The 22,199-nt window shown below is 37.5% G+C and overlaps 1 protein-coding gene across 6 annotated transcripts in view; it reads right to left on the bottom strand.

The window, feature by feature from the left end:
* ZFHX4 (zinc finger homeobox 4) overlaps positions 1–22,199 on the bottom strand; it is a 153,224-nt gene that overhangs the window by 104,367 nt on the left and 26,658 nt on the right. For 5 of the 6 annotated variants that reach the window (XM_021387586.1, XM_021387589.1, XM_021387584.1 and 2 more), the window contains one exon: positions 21,164–21,666. In XM_021387586.1, coding sequence (XP_021243261.1) covers positions 21,164–21,666 — 503 coding nt within the window. The remainder of the gene's footprint in view (positions 1–21,163; positions 21,667–22,199) is intronic. The other variant, XM_021387588.1, reaches the window with a different exon arrangement.

Raw genomic sequence — 22,199 nt, 5'->3', positions numbered from 1 at the left:
ACAAATGTCTTGGCCAAATTTCAACTTGTAATTATGTTTTGCCTACCTACAGGCAATTCCCTGCACAGTTTCGCTTGAATACAGTTTTTTTTTTTTTTCACCTGCCATGAAAATACTTGCAGTGCAATGCTGCTGTGCACATTTAACCATGAGCTTCCTTCTAGTCTACCAGTATGTACATGAAGATGACCCTATATGCACTTAGGCTAACACAGAATGTAGGAGCAGTGAATTTCATTAACATTGTTAAAACATTTTGAAAGCCCCAGAATAAAGACTTTACAGAAGTGTAAAGTATTACCATGGTTCCTACAGTCTATTTATTTAGACTTAATAAGATTCCCTTCCCACACACACGCACACACAAAAGCCATCTTTTTTTGCTTTGCCAAGGGAAAGCACATTAATAAATAGCACTGATATCCAAGCCATCAAAATTTCTTTTTACCCACCCTTTGCATCCTTATCCTTGCAGAAATCTGAGAGATGAGTGGACTTTTCAGTATGCTGGACTGATCAAAAAAATTTCAAATTTTGATCAAGAAAGTGAGAAAGTAGATTCTTTATTTGCAGACTGCTCTCCAAAAAGACAAGCTTCCAGTACCTTTGAGACTAAGCTCAGGGCTTTACTGGCTAATCTGAATTAGATGTATGAACTGAGATGTTTTCAGAGAGAATCAAGGTCCCACTCACTTAAAGGTTGAAACAGAATCAAACTGTAACTAGAATCAAGTTGTGTGAGTTAGGATAGATCAGGGATGGTAGTTACAAAATACTCACTGTCAGAAATGCCAGCTAATGGACAGATACCTTTATTTCTAGCAGCTGAAGCCTCCCAGAAGAGTGGAGGTGTACCTCACATTTCTCATCACATCTGAAGATAGCAAAGTGAAGGTCACTAAATTCTGTGCTTAGAACAAAAGCATTAGAAGGAGAATTGGAAAATATTGAATATTTTAATCTTTAATTTTTTGATTAATTCCTTCTATACCCCATCTCTTGGCTGTTTGTTTTCCATGAATTTCTGCAAACTAAATTTGCTGACCTAAGCGAGGAATTGTTTCAGAAGCAGCTACGTTTAAACACATACTGCAGAATTTCTGAGGAAAGCACATTCTGAATGTGTAAACTGAGTGTTCATGAAGGAGCCAATTTCTAATGGGACATTCGCAATCAATCAGGGAACAGAAATATACCATATGTCAAACCAAAACTAAGCAACGAAGCACAAAAGTTTAAATATATTAAATACTGAAAATGACTGTAGGTTGTGCTGCAGCAGCAGGAGCAAGAATTATTTTTTGGAAGGTATTTCTATAACGAAATTGAGAGAGGCTGATTTGGGGTTGGAATCTGATGATCCATGAGGTCCCTTCCAACAAAAGCCATTCTATGATTCTAGAAAGGAGAAGCAACATCCATCCAATTACCACTCTGCCAGATAAAATAGACAAAGGCATGCTTATTACTCTTAGTGTTACCTTAGTAGCCAAACATAGAAGCCAGCAGGGTTTATGGACTGTAGGATAGCTATAGGATGATATCTTGACCATTTCCAGTCAGTGTTGAATCCTACCAGCATGACCTCAGTTTGCAACACAACTGGTATATCCAAACCCAAAGCCTTGCAACAAACTCAGTTAAATTATTGATTTAACCATCCAAATCTGCTTAAACAGTTGTACAGATGAAAATCATCTGCATGCTGGAGATACCCCAACCTCAAGCATGGACGATTTTCTACTAATGGCCTCAGGCATATGTTGATCAAGTAGAGTCACAGACTAGAACTCAGCAATACTCCACCTGGGAGCACATGAGTGCACCCACCGGTCTGATGAACAGCCACCCCAAACTGCCTGCACTTCTGAGTTCTCCTTGCAAAAAAAGAATGGAGTCACTCAAGAATAACTTCATTTATTGCTCTCACGGCCTTCAGCTATTCATCAATACCATTTTATCATCAAATATATCAAGAGTATCCAACAGATCTACAATAAAAGACTTTCCATCTCCCAGCAAAGAAAGGAGTAAAGAAATGCCTTGATGCTTCTGTGTCATCAAGTGCAACTAGTAGCACATCTCCTCCTTGTCATCTTGCCTTTAAATACAGCAGTTCCATATGCGGGTATACGGGGGGGAGAGCAGTTTCAATAATCGATGCCTTAATGTGCTTATTCAGTCAGTCCTAATCCAACTCTGTCTTCTGCCAAGAAAGTGAGAGTAGATGAGTTTTCAAGTCAAACCCTCCATTTTTTATGTGTAATTTACCTAAATATTGTAAAACATATATATATTCATTTCAATAATTAATACAATTAGCTGTGCGCATGCGTATTTAATGAGTCCTTCCACTAAAGGCTGAATAGACTGGTAATAGGAAACAATATTTATTTCTTTTGTGGGTTTTAGGATCCTGAAAAGGAAAGACAGAAAAGATCTGTTCCTTCCTGCTGGTACAGGGTTATTCCCAATAGTGATTCGGCCAGATTAAAAATCAGCATTTAAATAGAAGTCAACAATTCAAAAGGGTGGCTCAAATCTGCGTGATTACAATCCTTTTGCCTGCCAGCTGTCTAGCAGTCCATCAGAAATGGTCTGGCACTCTCAGTGTTTTTGGATTCAGACATAAGTTATCGAAAGTCATTACTACCTTTCTTGGGATCATTCCCTTCAACAGAAAAGTAAGGAAGTAATGGCTCAGGTACCAGTACCCCTTTTCATTACCCTCGGACCATGCTTGCATTCAGGTCACTATACTGGGAGATTCTGCACCAATGCTTTATAGCTAGCAGATATCATTTGTCTGTCTTTGCAGTGCAACCCTGAGAACTAAAATTCATTAAAATAATTTTCAAAATCAATGCAAAAAAAAAAATGGGATGAAACCACTTAAAGCTACTACTGAACTGCTTATGGTTTCTGAACATCAGAATTAAAAGAAATTCTGAGGATTTGTGCTACAGTATCTATTTTTTTCAATGTGAATATTACATTTTGATCACTAATTAAAAGTGAATTCTTCAAAACTCAGTTATAGGTTTTGATATTCATCTACCACTGTGTACTATAGTATACATTTTTATTTATAAAAGCATAACCCACACAAGCTCCCAAAGGGTTAATGCAACTAGATGAGCTGAAATTCATGAGCATAATCCTAAACAAGTGAGTTGAAGTTCTATCAGGTCTATTTCATAGCATCAGGGATTACTGCTAGCAGTCTAATCCTACTGAGCCTAAGGGAGGTACGTTGTATTGTATTTGAAATCCTGGCCAGGAAAGAACGGAAGGTTAAATGGGTGCCTTGCTCTGTAATCAAATATCACAGGCACTACTTATCTATTCAATGAACAACTAACGTACAAAATCAATTAGGAAACAAATAGCTGCTTCTTTTGATTTTTTTACCTAACAAAAAGAGAGAGAGATGAGTAAATGGTTGTATAAATATATGTTTAATAAAAGTGTATCTTACTATCTTCTATAAAATAGTTCTGCACATAGACTGGCAAACACTAACTAGTGGGCACAAAACACCCCACAGAAACTGCTGTTGTTCTAATGCTATTTCTTTAAGTGCTAGGGCTATTTTCAAGGTTAGTGTGTATTTGAACACCAGCAACTGAGCATCATCTCAGCATATAAAGCATCACGCAGAAACTGTGCACACAGAAATATTAACTGATTGCAGATAATTGGACTGCACTTAAATAAAATCACAAACACATATCCGGTTGATTGTAACTGAACATCTTAAATTATGTATCAGTTGTGAAGAGAATTTCTTCATCTGTGCATCATCTTTTGTTCACTTGGTTAAAATCCCAGGAGTACTGAAAAAGGCTGAAGCTCCTGCTGGTCTTTGTTCCCAGCAGGGAGAAGGCCCTTTTGGTGGTCTTGAGGTTAACACCCTATCCACCCACCCCCCCATACCTGTCATTCTGAATAGACTTCACAGTCTGTGCACACAGACAAACAGCCTGACCTGGCCAGCTCGCTTGACCCCTGGGCAGGAAGAAGATCACATCTGGTTATTAATATTGGGACATTAAAACAATGTAATCTTCAAGGCACTCGGAGAAGCAGGCTGGCAATTATACAGTATGCAATGGATGTCATTCAGAGAGCACATTAGCCTGATATTATGTCTGAGAATGCTAAAATGTTCATTTTGTTCTGATGAGGGGTTTCAGATACAGTCTCTCCCTGTATCTGTGAAAGCTGGTAAAAGAAGTTCGCTCAAAGAACTTAAGTCTTTAGCTTATCTGTTCTTAGACTTACCAATTTTTAGTCTGCTTTACATAGTTTTATAATGTAAAACATTTGTAGCTGAAAACTGATAAAAATAGAAAAAAGCCATGGTTTTACAGTAAAGGAAGGCACTTGGTAAATGGAACAAATCTCAATATTACAATTGTGCTAAACATGCGTCCATTACATTTCCCAAATATTTTACCACGACACAGACTTTTTAGTTCATTCATTCTACATATCTGCATATTAGTTTGTTTAAACAGAATTGGCTTATATAACTGGATAAAATATAACAAATGTTTGTACACGCAAAAGATATCTATTATATACAAATGAATATACACAAAATTTTATATAAAATAGGTTTAACTGTGTCATGTGTGAAATTTTACTGCCACCAAAGTCAATGAAAAATTCACTTTTGACTTGGGATGTGCCAGACCTTAGCACTTTCTAAATGATGCTACCTAGTCTCGTTGGGTTGTTTAGTGAGAATATCAAACCTCTGGCCTGACACCTCTATACAGACAGATAATTCCTTCTATTTGCCTCACTGGTCAGGCCTAGAACAGAAAGACCATGGTCTGGATCTGTTACATGCTGTATTTTGCTGGCATCCCATATATTGATACCACATAGCTGATTTTGTGCCAGTGTGACCAACAAGGGTCCAGAATTCTTCACAAGTAATGCTATGGCACCTCAAGGTGCTCTCCTATACCAGCCATCCAAAAGGTAGAGGGAAATGGCCTTCAAGAAACTATCAAATCTCTCCTCAAAGATGATGTCAATGTAATCTCTGTGCTTGAAACCAGACCTAAAACTGTTTCCATGGGCAGTTAATATTAAAACTCCCAGCCCAGATAGCTTAAATAAGTTGTCATTAGCTTGGTTTTGCTGCAAACAAAGTCATATTTCCTTGCTTCCTTTCAAATGGAAAAATTTCCTTTCAAATTACACTGGGCCAACACCCAGGATGGGCCTTCTACAATGACGTGTTAATCTTGTGATCTGTGAGCCTGAAAAAGGAGCTTTATAGCATTGGAAGTGGGAAGTTTCCAGCTTTCCAGCAGAATACTAGCACTCTTTTTCAACTCTGATAGGCCTTGAGATGTCAGGCATTCATACTGAAACACTATTATGTATGAAAAAGCTATTATTGGAAAAATGTAAGAGGTTTCTAAAATGTATTAGTCACAAAATCACAACGTTTTCTTTCCCCCTTAGTGTTAGTGCAGCTCGGCTTGGCATGTATAGTCTTATGAAAAAAATGAGTATTGATACAGTTAAAGAACTTCCTAACATATTTTTCCTAATGAAAATATGCAGAAGGTGGTATGGTCAGCATACCTTCTTCTGTCTTTATTACTTAAAAACAACACAGCCAACTCGAACTTGAGACAATAAAAGCTTTATCCCACTCATCCCAAATAATGAGAAATTCGTATGTGATAATGTACACAAACACTCACATGTATACACAAGAGAAAGTGGGAAAGCTTATTGGCAGAAAAGAGCAGAAATATAAAGGAGTTTTAGGCTTGGCAAAAATGAAATCAAGCTAAGTACAGCAGGATTTACACCAATCCAGACACAGATGACACTGTGAAAATAGACATGTAGTGATGCCGGTGGAGCAGGAAGAAGAATGTGGTGAAGTGGTGAGCACTGGCAGCATGTGTACATGACTGAGGCTGCAAAGAGAAAACCAGCAGGCAAGGATGACACTCAGCAAAGTCCCGAGGGAGTCGGAGCTTTGGAGTGAAATTCCAAGCTTGAGGCAAGAGAGGAAATGTTTCTGACAGGTTGGGGCCTTTCAGGGTGGAGGCTTTCTGGTTTTAAATAGTAGCTGCTTGAAAAATGCTCACAAGTGGGGAATAATTTAGGAGCAAAAACTGGCTACGGGCGAGGTGACCTAATATGTACACTCACAAAGGATGTCATGATTATCGCTACCCAGTAACTAGTTCTGATCTGTACAAGATATTTAGGAAGTGGATTTAGTTCTAACAACACGCTCAGTATCAAGCAGGGGAGCTGTTTCAGTGGAAGGAAAACACTTCAAAATTCAAATCCTCTCATCTCACACCCTCTCTGTGGAGTAGTCACTCTGGCTCTCCCTTTGTAACTACCCTTTTCTCTAGAGCACCAGAAACAAATGGAAAAACCCTAGAAATAAACTTAGGGGAAAAAAAAAAAACAGAAACAGTAACCATCAATTTCAGCAAGAAATTACCCAAATAACTGAACATTTTGAACTGAATAATTCCTCACAGTAGTGACAAACCACAACAGTCAAACCACAGGAGAGCCATGTCCCAGGCAGTTGACAGAGTTAAGAAACACAGTCGTTTTGGAAAACTCCTAGTCCAGTTTTATCCTTGGAGTAACACTAACAAGATCAGCAATACTATAACAAAGATGGATTAGCCCACATAATTCCCATCTCTTTCATCACCATTTTAATAAGAAACAAACAAACAAACAAATTAAAGCCTCAAACAAATCCTACAGAGGATAAGAAGTCATACAAACAGTAAAAAACCCTGTATGTTTTAAATTGCTCAGACTTTAACAACATGAGTTCTCTTGCACTAAAAATGCTTTGTGGACTCTGCTCACGTCATTAGCAACTGAATATTTTATTAATGTGGTAAATTCAAAAATAATCCTCATCAAAGCAAAAAAAGACTAAAAGTATCTCATGCAAGTTTGGAGAAAGGGGCTGAGTGAGAAACTGCTATGTTTTAGCAACTAAAAGGAACAGTCAGTGCTTGGATACAGCAGTGGCAGTTCAAGTCCAGAACCATCTGACACAGCCCAGCCCAGCTCCCTGGAAGGTAAACAGAGAACAGAAACTTACCTTAGCCAGGGATCAAAATGCAGGACTGCAGTAAAAGCTTATGCCTTGTGACAGCAGCTTCTGCCTTTTTGTACCAGGCAAAGAGGTTCCTGCTGTCCCCAGCATCCCCTAGAGCCAGTCCTGCCTGGGAGCTCTCCATGGCCGGGGAGATTTCCTTCTCACCACAGACACACTGATGCATGGTCTAGCTGCTGCTCTTCCTGGCCCTTCTCCTGACATACCTCCTGCACAGTGTACAGGGAAGGACAGGGCTCACGCTGCCAGCTGGGGACTTCCCAGCACCAGTGGAGCAAACCTTCCCTCCCCCTCTGCAGGGAACTTACAGCAAATATCCAGTTGCTTTTGCTCCATTCATAGCAGAGAGGGAGCTGAGCCAAGGTTAGAGAGTATCGGTCTGCGCCTGTGCCTTTGTTGTACACTTCCATATTTCAAGTTTTCTCCAATGACTAATACCCTTTTGAAGAAGAGTTTCAAACAAAAGCAAGCTATTCTAAGATGCAAACTGTTGGAAAGAATTAGAACCATTCATGTTTAATTTTATAGGTGCATAGGAAATAAAAATGAAAAAACAACAGTTATATACCTTAATTTTCCAAAAAAAAAATGGAGGAGAAAGAATCTAGAAGCATTTCAATCCTGATTTTGTGAAAAGATATTCAGTGAGCTACAGACAAGGAAAATCCATATCAACATGCATTTCTGCTTTAACTAATTAGCAGTATCACAGGGCTCTGCAGTGACACTTCAGCAGTAACTGATCCTCTGATGTCACTTTTTTTATATATTTCAAAGTAGCTGATGCATTCAGCCCAGAGGGCTGTGCAAGACCAGAAGAGTTGATCACTGTGTGATCCTCAGCCAGGACCCGGGTGGTGAACACAGGTGATCACCAGGAGCACTGGCCTCTCTGAAACTCAGAGCCCTAATCCCTTCCCTTTTAGCACTTCCTTTAGCACTGGCAGGTAGTATGGCTAATTAAAATTCAGGTAGTGACTACTCTAAGCCAGTGTTTGTATGTACTCACACGGGGATTTCTGAACTTCCTGGCTTGCTCTGAAATTAGTATTTTATTTTAGTATTATTTACTTGGTGGGGAGGGCATTTGGCATCAGTTTCACATTACTTCACACTACATACAGGATAACATAGTCATTATATTTTTGCTTTTTTTTCTAAACCCTAATGTGAAAGGTTTTAATGTCAAGCAGCATGGAGGCCACAACAATCCAAAAGTCAACACAGCACCCACAGTATGAGTTCAACCACAACAGACATTCCATCTGTATTTCATGGTGTACCTAAATAACAATCAATAATACATTAAAGTTAGCACTAACAGTACAAATAGAGCACGCTACAGAGTCCCTTTGAGTTATGCTTCAGCCTTGTAGTCTGCATTCAGAAACATCTTCTGTTTTGCACCTGCAAAGGAATATCTGGGGCAAAAAAAAAAAAAAAAAGGCAGATAGATGGCTAATTAGCTATTTCTGTTCTTCAGACTCAACAAATAGTTAACTGTCTACGATATTTGCACCCCCAATTCACTCTGTGTGGCAATAGATGTGGGAAAGCAACAACAGGCAGCTGTCTGAAGAGGCAGGCAATGTGACATGGGAATAAGCTGGACACTTCCTTCGCTCTCTTAATAGTGGGGGGAATTAGTTCTTCCACAGTCTAATTCAGAGCTGGACTTTTCCCTCTCTCCACTAACTAAGCAGGAGGTGGCCTAACCACTTAATCTAGGCAACTATCACAGAAGCAAAAAAGAGTCATGGATTGGAAACTGACAGAAACCAAGCTACAGGCAGTAGCAAGATATTCAACATAGCAAAGATTAACTCTGGGTCTTCTACCATCACTCTAGGACTGGTCTTTAAGACGGTGTAAAAGAATTCATGCCAGTCAAGACCGGCCAAAGAACACCAGAGAGGTTTAAAGCTATCTAAGCAGGCAAGTGAAATTCAGTATTGACAAGTTACACCAAAAAAATATATATTATAAGAAACAATCGAAACCAATCAAACATATTACTGGAGTCTAAATTAAATTTAACCACACTAGGACATGGGCATCAGTATGAAAAGAGGCATGGGAAGAGACACACAATGAAAGCAACATAGTTCCAGAACAGAATGCAATAGCATTTGTGTAAAGCAGATTATATTTTTGGATGCACCAGGCATGGGACAATAAAATCATACAGCTCCACTGAGAACAGTGTGTTCAGTTCTGAAATATCCGAATATCTCTAGAAAAAATGAGCAGGGGCAGAAAAAGTTCAGAGATCAGTATTGGGGTTAGCAGAAATGTGGAAAAAATGTCCACTAAAAGCAACACTGAATAGACTGAAATTGTATGGTGCGTGAATAGTGAAAGAAAAAGAGAGATATGATAGAAAAATCATAAAATATTTATAAAGATTATTTATGAAGAAATAAAGACTACATAGAAAGATCCTAAAACAAGTAAGAATACATCATCTTTCTTCGTCTGTTACCAGATGAATAAACAAGCTAAAGGTGGAAGATTACATTTATATGCTGATTAAATTAACCTGTGAAATTCCTCCATGCTGATTGTGATTACTCAAAATTTACATTTATGAACTGAATTGATGTATATGTACATATAAGACCATTCAAATACCATTTCTGGAAAGAGAAAAATATGTATACATTTGAATTTGTACAATCTTAATCCATTGTTCTTTAAGAAGAGAGTATATACAAAAACAAAAAGAATTTTCTTCCTTTATGAGCATCATTGTTCCATATTTGCTCACCAAGAGCTTTTTTTTTTTTTCCCCTCTACTCTGAGAAGCAATTGTTGTTAGTCTGGAGCAAAGAGATTAGATAAGGTGGACTAATGGCATAATTTGCTGTGATAGTGCAATGATTACATACTTGGCCTATTAATGTGTTGTTTCTTCTAAAATAACATTCTCTTATGTTATGGACAGCTACTGAAAGAGATGTACTTGACTAACTTTATTTGCAGTGGAGTATTTTTCATTAGGACAAGCAGGTAAGATAAATCATGATGTGGTGACTCAGAAACAACTCCAAAGAAGAAAGAAATATTCTTCAAAGTTAGATCAAATCCTGATAATTTCAGCCTTAGAGCAGTTTATCAGTAAATTATGAGTAAGTGGGAGAGGGAAAATAGAACAGAAATGGAAATCTAACCTTTACTACAGCAGATACTAACATACACGAATATTTGCACAGTATTATAGAAGGTGACAGTGGCAGCCTGTTGTACGTATGGATACACATAGTTTTAAATTCTGTTTATGCTCTTGGGAAGTGTACACTTTTATAAGCACACACACCTGCCTTTTTGTTTCCCCCACTGCATCCTCTGTGCAAGAAACCCAGTCTCCAACAACTGTGACCTTCTCTCTAACACTAGCTTTGGATAATATCTGGCTCTTTAAAGTTCTCATGAGCATGAAAACTTCAGATTCCACCTCTAACTTATTCCTCCCAGTAACAGACACTCAATCAAGCACATATGCAGATAAATATAGGCAGAGAGAAAGACATATATTTATCCATATATATATCTATAAATAAATTAAGTGGTATGCATAATTACATCTCTATAAGGTCCATTAAGAATGCCCCAGTACTGGGGCCAATCTCTCTCACCTCTGCTTGGTTAGTGACATTTTTTTTTCCCAAGGCCATTCTGTTTTTCATAGTAGTTTTAGTACTGAGCTTATCTTCCAAAGCTATTAGGATAAGCAACTACTGAAAGGAAGGAGACATATTTGTTTTGTTCCTGTTGTGAATACAAGAGGCACAGAACCTTTATACCTGCAGAACTCAGAAGCTGAGGGAATTGGGATATAGGCTTGAATTCTGTAACATGAGATATGAGAGCACTCTTGATGATTATCAGCTCAGTCCTCTTCCTTATCATGAAAAATATCACATAGATAGAACTCCAACACCATAGCTCCTGTCATCTGTATACCCCAAAATGCCTTACGCAAACTTCATCATCCCTTTGGTACTTTTGAGGTCACTGAGGCCACAGAAATTGAGCTGCTGGATGGAAATCTCATGAACTTCATGATCTCATGAAGTATCCCAGAAAAACTGCTGGATCCAGGTGTTGGATATTAGCAAGTCCCACAAACCTATTTTTATTTTTCAAGCAATCAGACTACAAGGCATATACTTGAGAAAAGACTTACTCTTTCTCAAAAATACTCTCCAGGAGTTCTAATGATTGTTTCTGAAGATTTTCATCCCTTGAGTATATAAGCCACATAAACTCAAGTATTGTGAAGATAGTTATGAAGCCTGACACACCGCAAGACACACCAGTGGATTAGGAGCAGGGAGACAGAGAACACTGACAGCAGATCCAATTCATCATGACTTCTGAAACTAAGCAAGCAAAAAACTGACAAGGGATATCCACAGCTTAGGTACAAGACCTGTTTCTGAGATGTATCTGCATCAGGATTAATCCTAGGGGCCAATGTAGTAGTGCTTTTGAATCAGTCCAATGGTTCTAGGTCACAAACTTGGTAAAATTACTCTTAAACTATTATTGTAGATTGTGTTTTAATCATTTTAGATCTGACTTCACAAGATCCTGCTCTGATATATAGCAGCAGGGTGCTGACTTTCTCCTAGGTCAAAGATTATGAGTCACACTGGCCCCTGGACAAGTAAGGACACTAGATTTTCAAACACTTGCAGTTTGGCCATTTGTTTTTTCCACCAGCGTCAGTCTTCCTAAATTCCACTCATTCATTAGCTGCATACATATCTGCAAATGCCAAAGGGCTTTTCCAAAATAGTAACATCTAGCTATTAAAAGCTGTCTCATTTCAGTAGTAAAGCAAGCTTTTTTTCCATGCCTTCATCCCTAGCAGACACAAAAAACAAGAAAATACGTAGACTTTTTTTCTGGTTTGTTCTGGTTGAAAAAGTATCAAACTTCTGGTCATTCACAAATTGTCTGTTTAGAAATTAGAAAACTTTAGTATTTTTACTTCAACTGATTACCCAGAATGCAAGTTTTTGTCTAGATTCCACAGAAAATGAGAACACTGTTATTGGAATAACAAGTGCACTTCCTTGTCTTTTGCCATTAAGATCCATACTTTTGAATTTAGTGTAAGGAATGCTTGATAGCATCACTCATACCTGATCCTTGAGATAGTTGCAACTTTGCAGAATTTCTCTTGAAAAATACCTTCTTCTCTATCAAAAAAAAATTGGAGACAAGAAACTTCTCCCACTTCCTCCCTCGGTCAAAGATGCCCATAGGCCCAATCACAAGTTTCGGGTATCAATGGAAACATTCTATTAATGCAAAGCCATTTTAGAATGATATAGACCACCGGAAGTACCTGTTGAAGTTCTGGCTAGGAAATTGTCCACTGTAAACATTTGTTTTAAACAGTGTTATCACGGCAGAATTGGTATTGAACCCTCTCTGAATAAGGGTAATTTTTTTTGTATCAGAAAAACTGGAGCACAAGCTATCCCTGAACAGCAGATTCTGTGCTGCTGCTATGGGTAATGTGACCCTATTATTATTCTTTCCGGGGCTAGGACAAAGAGGCAGAGGATGCTTTTGTTCTTTGGGACAATTTACAATGGAGAACAGAAATTATAAGTAAAGACTCTTATCTGGGCAGACTTCTGAATACTATCCCTATATACCAGGTCATTTGCACATAATCCAGCAATAAACTAGTAGCTAGACACTCATGTATTCAAATGTCCAGTTTTTTATTTTTTTATCATTTATGGTTCCTGTTAGAAATATGTAGTTTCCTAATCATATATATCAAGCAAGAGTATTGCTCACAGTCTTCATATATGATAAAAACAGGTTTTCTGTTATTGTCACTGCTACTGCTGTAGGATGCCCCAGGCAGGGGAATCTACACACTTCATCATTCAAGGACAACCTTTGCTCAATTTTTGTTTCCTTCAATGCCCCCTGTCTTTAAAAGCTAAAGATTATCTTAATGCCTTCCCTCCCACAGGGAGAGTAGCACATACAGTTTCCCCTGAGGCTATGGTGCACGGTACTCTGCGTTTCTGTCTGCTGCCGAACTGCAGGGCTGGCACCAACCTCTGCAGACCAATGGGGTCATTTCCGTGACATAGTCCTTCGTAGCTGTCCACAAAGCAAAGGCTCTGCACCAAAGCTTCACCTGCTTTATATATAATCATGAGGACCAAAATGACCATCATCATTTTGCACTACCTGCCAGTCAGCCTAAAAAACAGACCACCAGGATAAAAACAACAGACATTACAAGTTACCTTTGACAATTTATGGTTTTTGTTTTGGTTTTATCTTTTTTTTTTAAACATAAAAGTCCTACACACACTTAATGAAATTAAGACCTATTTCCTGTTGTACTATTTTTTGTGTGTTCATGGGTAAAATACAAAATATTTTATCCAATAAAATACATCTCCATCGTGCCCAGTCCTTGCTAAACTCAACAGAATTAGTATTACTCAGCATTTTGCACCAGCGTTTTTTATTCTCTCTCTTTACAAAATCTGACTGGAGCATTGCTAGATAGTTGTACCCCTAAAGGAAAAAAACATATTCAGGCAATTAATTTGTTTATCTAGCGAGATAGACATATATAGAGACAATGCAGTCTCAAGAGCTGTGTATGAAAATGCTCAAAGCTCAGTTCTGCACATATGAGGTCTCCCATCAACCCTAACAATAGATCACCCTCCTAAGATTCCCGGATCTGGCATTTTGTCTGGATGGACCAAAAAATGCATAGACCAGTGGAAAGTTTCTCCCCAGTCACTTATCAAAAATAATGGTAAAGCTGAAGTACGCATACAAATGTCAAAAATACAACTTTATTGTCATGCTTCAGTCTTTTGTTCAGTGTTCGTTCTTAATTATGTGTAAGAGATGATGCAGAAAAATCCCACCTGGGAGAGTCTGCTAGGCTGAGATTACAAATTTTAGAGAAAACACCTGTAGTGTGTGGCGCAATATCAGATAAAATCTCATAAGGGTAACAAGAAAATCCATGTTACAAAGCTGGGTGGGAGTGGCTGCTAAATTCATAGATGCAGTCAATTTATGCACATATACACAATTTATGCACACACACTGATGTAATACTCTCACATACACTATACATTGCAGTTCTACCTTAAATCTCAGTCAGAAATAATTGCATATTTCTCTTAATGTCAGAATGAAAGAACTCCAGGCATAAAAACAGCTGTTATACAGCCATTTTGTGTGTTGAGCATACTGAATAAATGAGGCTGATCCTCTATGCTGCTTTTACTCTCCTCTTTGCTCACTCTTCCTGCTCTGCAAGATAAACTAGAAACTCATGCTCCCCGGGTGGGCTATGCACTGAAAGTCACGTCCAAACAGACTGGTACAGTCTCCTTTCAAAGGGTGGCCTTATACATCCTCATTCAGGACAACACTCAGACTGGAATACCAGACAACATTTCAATGAGGATTCTCTAAACCATCATTTGAGAGTATTTTTCTGCATTAGCAGTGTACCAGAAACCAAATACAATGCATGTTATTTTTTGCAAGGTATGTAGGAACATCTGAGAGCCAGACAACATCTGAATATCAAATACAATTTGCATAAAATATAACGTGAAAAATACTTCTCTAATATTATGCTTTAAATGCAAACTAAAAACAATAGATTGGAAATTACTGTCCTGCTAGTCTCCAACTTGCATTTTTGGGAAATAAATCTACTCAATAATAGTGTAGAATGTACAGTCAGTATACACATTAGCTGACTACAGAGTATACATTCAACCTTCGTTTGTCTTTATATGTGCAAGCACAACGGCATAATCTGAACTACAGTAACTAAAACATGCAGTGGAAATTAAATTTCATAAAACATTTAAAATCTTTAATGAGCATAAATCTTCAAGTACTATAAAAATTGAAATATCTCCTATTGTGAGGTTTATGTGTAGCAACAAATCAGAATAACTTTTGTTTACCACTGAAAACAGCTTTCTCCACCTAAACAAACAAGAATAAGATTAAGCAAAATACGCTTGCCTCCTCAGATGTGCAGACATATTCCAATTTCCTTTGCACAATGATTTTTATGCAAATCAATGCTGCACAATCTCCTGACCTCTTTTACCGTCATACTGGGACAATGACAGTTAAATAATTGGACTGGCACATACCTAGGATATTTGATTTTAAATTACAAAGTTGGAGCAGGACAATTGAAATGAAAAGAATGCGACTGTGTAAATTCTGGGCTGATCAAGTATCAACATTTCATGCCAAACAGAGTAAAGCAAACAAAGTGATTGGGGCTGCTAGTCCATTCACCCCCACGTGCATATACTTCACACCCCCATCTCAGTTGTTAATTCCTAACAACGATGCTTTCACCCAGAACAAGAATAATGAGAAAAACCCAAGCAGTGTTCCTTGGGGAACTGTCACAGTAAAAGTTACCTATGGACTAAATCCCACTTGTGCCTTCTGCATGTACCAAAGATGAGCAAAGCATTCAACATCCTCAGCTGATTTAAAACCCAAAAATGCAAACAGGACTGTGGAATCCAGGCAGACTATTCTGCTTCACTGATGACATGTACAGAAAAAAAAAAAAAAGGTAGACTAATTAAGCTTTTGACTTTGAGCCAGAAGAGCAGTGGACACCTCACTTTAAAAGAGGAGTATATAACCCCGGCTGAAGAGCAGGTGCTGCATGGTATTTGTATTTCCTGCAGAGGATGCTAGCTAGCAAGACCAACCAGCTGACCGTGAAAATTCTTGGCCCTAAGTGACCCAAGGACAGGCTATAAATCCATCCTATAAAATATAGTAAAAGCCCCGTTTGTTCTTCCACCCTTTCAATATGTGATGTTATACATTTGTGATTATCTCATTTTATTGGGCTCTTTAGAAAGCTGTTTATGATCATTTGTGGACAAAACAAAGGCTCATTGTAAACTTTTTTTTTAAATAAGTTGGAAGGTCAATATGAAACAAAGGGCACCACTTTTATGACTGCTACATGCAAGCTATGTTTGTGTGTGTAATATCACAATGCATTTCAGCAAAGGGATAGAGTCCTAGCTAATTACAAAGCTAACATATAATAGTATTGCATTAGCAGCCCAAGAAATTCCTATTGAATTGCATAGATCTGAAAATAGAAAGACATGCTTGTGCTGAAACTTAATTATCTTGGCAAAAATTGTGAGGGCCAGATTCTCAGAAGACATAAACACAAAGCTCTGCTTTACACTCCTCAGGATCTAATGCTTTGTTTATTCGGATAACCTCCATCAGATAAAATTTACCATTTGGATTGACTAATTTGCCTTATTATTTATGGTATCTACAGTTAAGTAACACAATTACTACTTGGTTTACAAGCAGGAAAAAAAAAAAAAAAACACTGCTGATCTGCAAATAGGAGTTTTAAAAGAGACGATCGGCTAGGTCTGCCAGGTTAAAAATGTGAATACTGTTGCATTGCACCCTAGGCAAAGAAGACAAGCCTTTTTCAAGGACAGTTTAGCCTGAAATTCTTTTTTATGGTTTCAAAGTAAAACATTATGGTAAAAAATGAATGCAGCTTTGTTTGTTTCTTCAGTCATCGTTAGCAATAGACATAAAGGTATTCTGTTTTTGAGCCCATATGGAAAGATCATCAACACTTTCTGCTTCTGGGTCCTTTGCCAAAATACCATATCCCACATGCCTTTTACCTTAAAACATAAAAGAAAAGGTGTTGTTCTGGTCAAATAAAGAAATAATTTTTACTAGCATACGTCTAATGTTAAAGCTGCCTAAATCCTGCCAAAGACATTAAAACTCCATCTGCAAAACAGATTTTCATTAAATTGATCAGTTTAAAGTTAAGCAGCTAGGCAGATGATGCTTTTGAGCTCACCTTTAACCTTTAACCTTCTTAAACTGAAATCAGGTCACTCCTTTTGGGTAATATCTTTGCCATTTGAGAACAGGAGAGGTAAAGTGATCTATCCAAATTGAACTGACAATCATAGCATTAATAGTGTTATGGATCAATATGTTGTCAATAAAGGGAAAGCCAATGGAGTTTTCACACAGCTGGGTATTTGCTAACTGCTGCTTGTCACTTGCCCTGAGCTCCAACATAGCTGCATGTATAATATAAACTGAAGTATAAATTTTATATAAAACTAATGTATGTTAAAGCTATTGTGAGTTATTTTATATTTTGAAACACTGATTTCAAATATTTGTTTTTGATTAGGAATTGATCCATTTATTCTGTTCCTTGGCTAACTAAAACTTCTTAACAGCCAGTACAGTTTACTTGCAAAAAGACTATCCTGTCATATTCAAACTCCTTTTACTATTTATTTATTAGAAGTATTTGGAAACTATTTTATGAGCACCAGACATGATATATGTGGTTCCCTGAATCAAAAGCTATTTGACTAAGCTACAAAATGGCTTCCTTAAGAGCAGTTTCAGCGCTATGTAGTTTATATCCAGAGAGATCACTTTCCTACCTCCGCTTCCCAATCTGCAGAAGTCCAACACTTCCTCCTGCAGAATGGAAATGCACTCTGTTGCTATAGAGGCTTTCTCTGTTTACTTGTGGAACTACTGAATACTCTTTGATGGATACTGTGAAGGAATCCCCACTCTTCTGTGGTTTAATTTGCTAATATCAAGCTCCACATTTCCAAGTCTTTGGGAACACCATCTAGCCTGAGCTGAGTTCACCTAGGGTAAGGCCATCTTTGTTCTTGTTCCTAGCAGTCACATAAGCAGCTGCACCTTCTGCAAGGAGATATTTCTTTTTAATATAACTTAGAAAACAGTGGAAAGTTTTACTTTACAACATTTAGAATCTAACTTTAAAAGTGACATTTTGATACCGCCTAAAATTATACTGCTTCAGAAGGGAAGCTCTGATGTTCGTGATAGCTTTAAAAGCTATGGTCATGAAAAGACATCCTTTTATTATATCAATAGTTAAGCAGAGGAAGAGAAACCAAGCTGTTATGGCAATACTTATAAAAAGAAAATTCACAAAACAATAACATTTAAATAAATATAAATGACTAAAGAAAAAACTGAGGTGCCTGACAAAGCAAAGGAACAAAGTCACAGATTCTTTTTCTGCGCTTTCAGATGGTTTTAGTATTAAAGTCTTTATTGCCAAACCATATTCACAGCACTTTAATTTTAAAAGAGGTAGAAGAGCTGCTCGAATATAAACACAATTCATGAATATTCGATATTGCTCCCAAGGCATATATCTATTATTCATACAAATTAATGGCTTTTTTTTTTCCTTAGGTGCTCTAAAAGTTTATCTGATGTATAAGAAAAAAAGTTTATATCTCTTGCGGTGTCAACTGCTTCACCAAGACCTGACAAACTATCAAATCGCCCAGTAGATAACTTAACGGACTTTCAAAATCTCATTTATTTCCACCTTAAGGACTGAATGTACATCCACAATTACAACTAAAGTTGTCTGGATGACATATGGAGGCATTACATTCCGTTATAAAGCACACACATCCAGAATATTTTGATATTTTGCAACACACACTAATACTACCAACCCCAAATCTGAAACAATAATACTAATACACCAATTAATAAATAAATCGATCAATTCAAACTTGTCTTTAAATACAGATTATATGATAATAGTGTTTGCATGTGCATGTCCTGTCTGCTTTCTGAGAGGTCTTAAGCCTAGCAGGGTACAAATTTTTGAGCTTTCTGGGGGAGTCACAGGAGACCAAAACTTTAAAAGGTCGAAATTCTCACTAGCAATCTTAGGGACAGGTCATAAAAAATAAATGTGTCAGGAGACTAGCAACCTTATGATTACCATATTTACAGTTTAGATTGTACTTCTATAGGACATGAAGTTCAGGTAGTGTATAAGATCTTATGCATTTCTTCTCCTCTGAGATGTCTTTCATCTTAACTGACTCAGAGATGGAACTTAAAAGATTAAAGTGGTGGTCATCTGATGGTCATACGATAGCTGCGCCACACAGGCACTACTGATTGTAACAAACCAGAATCTAGAAAGAAAACCAGCATCAGCATCAGGACATTATAACTAATGAGGGCTAAAAGTTGAGACTTGCTCCTTTCTATTCTAAATCAAATGTTACATATTACAAAACCAAATATATTTGACCATGATTTTTCTAGGGATTGGTTGATAGAGTGAAGTAGCTGGTTTGTATCCTCAAACTCTATAGCTATTCCTATCACTTAATTTACTTTTTATATTAAAAAAAAAAAGCAACTTATTCTCAATGATCCCTGAAGCTTTGGCAGTGAAGCCATCTGTCAAAAGTCTTCTGCCTCTCCAGCTCCCACTTGTGACGTGGTTTGCAGCCACATCTCTCTGCAGGATATCATTATACAACTGATCATTGAAATAATCCAGATTAACACTCCAAAAAAGAAATGGAGACCAACTAAATTTAATCCAGATCATTTAAAATTCCTGATTTACAGTGCGGCTCTACAATTAGCATTACTAGAGTGAGCAAGGAGCCACTTCACAAATGACAAAGAGTAGCAACATCTGAAGGGAGTTTTGCTGCGGAGGTAGGCAGACTTTGTCACTACACTTTCAGCTACTGTGGCACTTTTCAAAACTGGACTTTGGGTCTTTAAAAAAAGAGCAAACGAACAAGAACAAAAAGCTGCCCAACTGGATGTAAGGAAAAAATGCAATTTAAATAAAATGCATGACTGAATTAGCAGAGCAACCAGCACAATGGGAGAATATAATAGACCTGATCTTGCATTGCTGCCATTTTTGTCCATAGAATATCCACCAAGATTATAACTATCAGGTTATAAAATTAAAAATCAAGTTACTGCCCATGCACTCTGTGTTAATTCAAAACAACCATTTGAACGTGGCTGAACACCAGCAAAATGTTATTTTTTGCTTAAACTACAGATCTGCTGAGGCTTTTCTGTATTTGCGCCATACGTACACATTTTCAACATGATTAGAAAACCAACATAGCTGCTGTAATCAGCAGATGACTCCTTATAGTTTAGTTATCACAGATTTCTAGTATAAATCAATAGATAACACTTGCAAAATGGATTTTCTAATCATATTTAGAGCTTGTTACAGTGACTAATGGTTTGCAATATTTCCTGATTTTTTTTTTATCCCCTAGACAAAAGAAGTTTTTAATAAGTTACAAAGTTATTCGTCTTGGAAATGAATGTGTTATATTTTGTACATGAACCAAGACAATCAAGCCAATCCAGTAAACACACTGCAGAAAATAAGTTACCCCATAATTAGGGTTTGGAAAAAGTCATGACAAGTTGTGTAATAAATGGTATTCATCACTCCCACATATTCATTATATCCACATAGTTTTTTCCAGTAAAGATAAAAATATAGTTGCCATTCTACTAACATATTTATCTACACCACACCCTTTCATGTTTGTGAAAAATCATTACTGTCCTAGAAAAGAAGGCCAGACGAAAGGAAGGCAGAACTTATTTTTGAATATCCTTGGTAATAATGTGGCATATTGCATGTCCTTACTGAAAATACCAATGTAAAATAACTTGGCTGTCATAGACTATGTTTGCAAGCAGATATATAAGCCAGAAAGTGATCTCCTTCTCTATGCACAGTATGGAAAATTCATCATTTTCCATAATCTCTGTCAAGCCTCCAACCAAAATGTAACGGACAAAGTTTGAAAAGATTATCAGACACATAAAAACCCTCTAGTTATGTATTATGAGAGGATTTTTAAAAATAAACTTACTTTCCCTTTGTTCACAAACTGAAAGCTGAATGGGCTCTCAGATGAGTCTATGCAATTCACTGCCAGCAGACCCTCCTAACCAGCCTGCATAGGCTTTTTTTGATTGTACACATGTTCCATAAACATTTATTCTGCTGATTAATCACAGTCTTGTTCAATTAGCACCAAAACAGTCAATTCCTAGTCTACTTGGTGCCAAATTAAATTGCTGTCACTGGCTTACCTTGTACAGTTTCAGGGCTGCTTCATGCCTGTGATTGGTAGTATGTAAGCGCAATTTATCCACGCTGTTGGTGTAGTAGTCACAGGCATTACATTTTAGGTGAACCGGGTTGCCAATGGCAATACATTTCAGCCTCCACTCATTAGTTTTGCCCCCTTCTTTAATGTGAGCCACCAGTTGATACTTCTGCATATGTTTGTCAGTCTTGCAGTGGAGCTGGAAGTTCGCTTTGAGCTGAGTGTTGTAGTTACAGAGCTTGCACTGGTAGATGTCTCCAATTACAGCCCTCCACTCCTCTTCGGGGAGCAAGCGCTCGCTGCTCACATGCACACTTAGGGCCTCCAGGCTGTCAGAGGTGAATTTGTTGCAAACAGCACACTGGAATAGCTTCAGCGCTGGGTCACTGATATAAGGTGACAGCTCTCCTGCAGTAAGGAGGGACAGGTCATCACCCATTAGCTGACCACTGGCAAGCCGGATTTCAGGCGGCAGCTCATTATTTACTACAGGAAAAAAAAAAAATTAAAAGGGAAAGTAGAGACCAGCAAGCATAGCACACACAAAGGAATCTGTAAAATAAAGCCTTGACAAGGAGTTTGCTTTCTCTAGAGCTTAAACTATAAAAAGCTGTAATAGGATTGAATCAGGATCAATTACAATCATCCCTTTCAACTTCTAAATTCCCTCATCAGATAGCTTTAATTACTCCTACTGGGCATGATGTCATTCTGGAATTTGTATTTTCAAAGGCATGAAAGTTGATCAATAAAATAACAAAACAGCAATGCTTTTGTAACTTAAAAGCCTAGATTAACTTACACAGCACTAATTGTAGTTTTGTTATATCCTTTAAATGACGCTGCAGGTAGCTCAATATTCATATATCAACAATATAGTAATTAGGATATGTGTATCCATGCCAATTTAGCTTCTTTTGGTATGAGATCTTAGGGTTTCTAATTTTAAAATATGTCCTGAAAACAGAAGTAGGACGATGTAGGTACATTGAACATGAAACAATAGAACCAAATGAAGT

This window comes from Numida meleagris, chromosome 2, assembly GCF_002078875.1.
Source record: "Numida meleagris isolate 19003 breed g44 Domestic line chromosome 2, NumMel1.0, whole genome shotgun sequence".
In the NCBI taxonomy this organism is placed as follows: domain Eukaryota; kingdom Metazoa; phylum Chordata; class Aves; order Galliformes; family Numididae; genus Numida; species Numida meleagris.
Note: the sequence above shows the minus strand (reverse complement) of the source record. Positions and strands in the feature narration are given on the sequence as shown.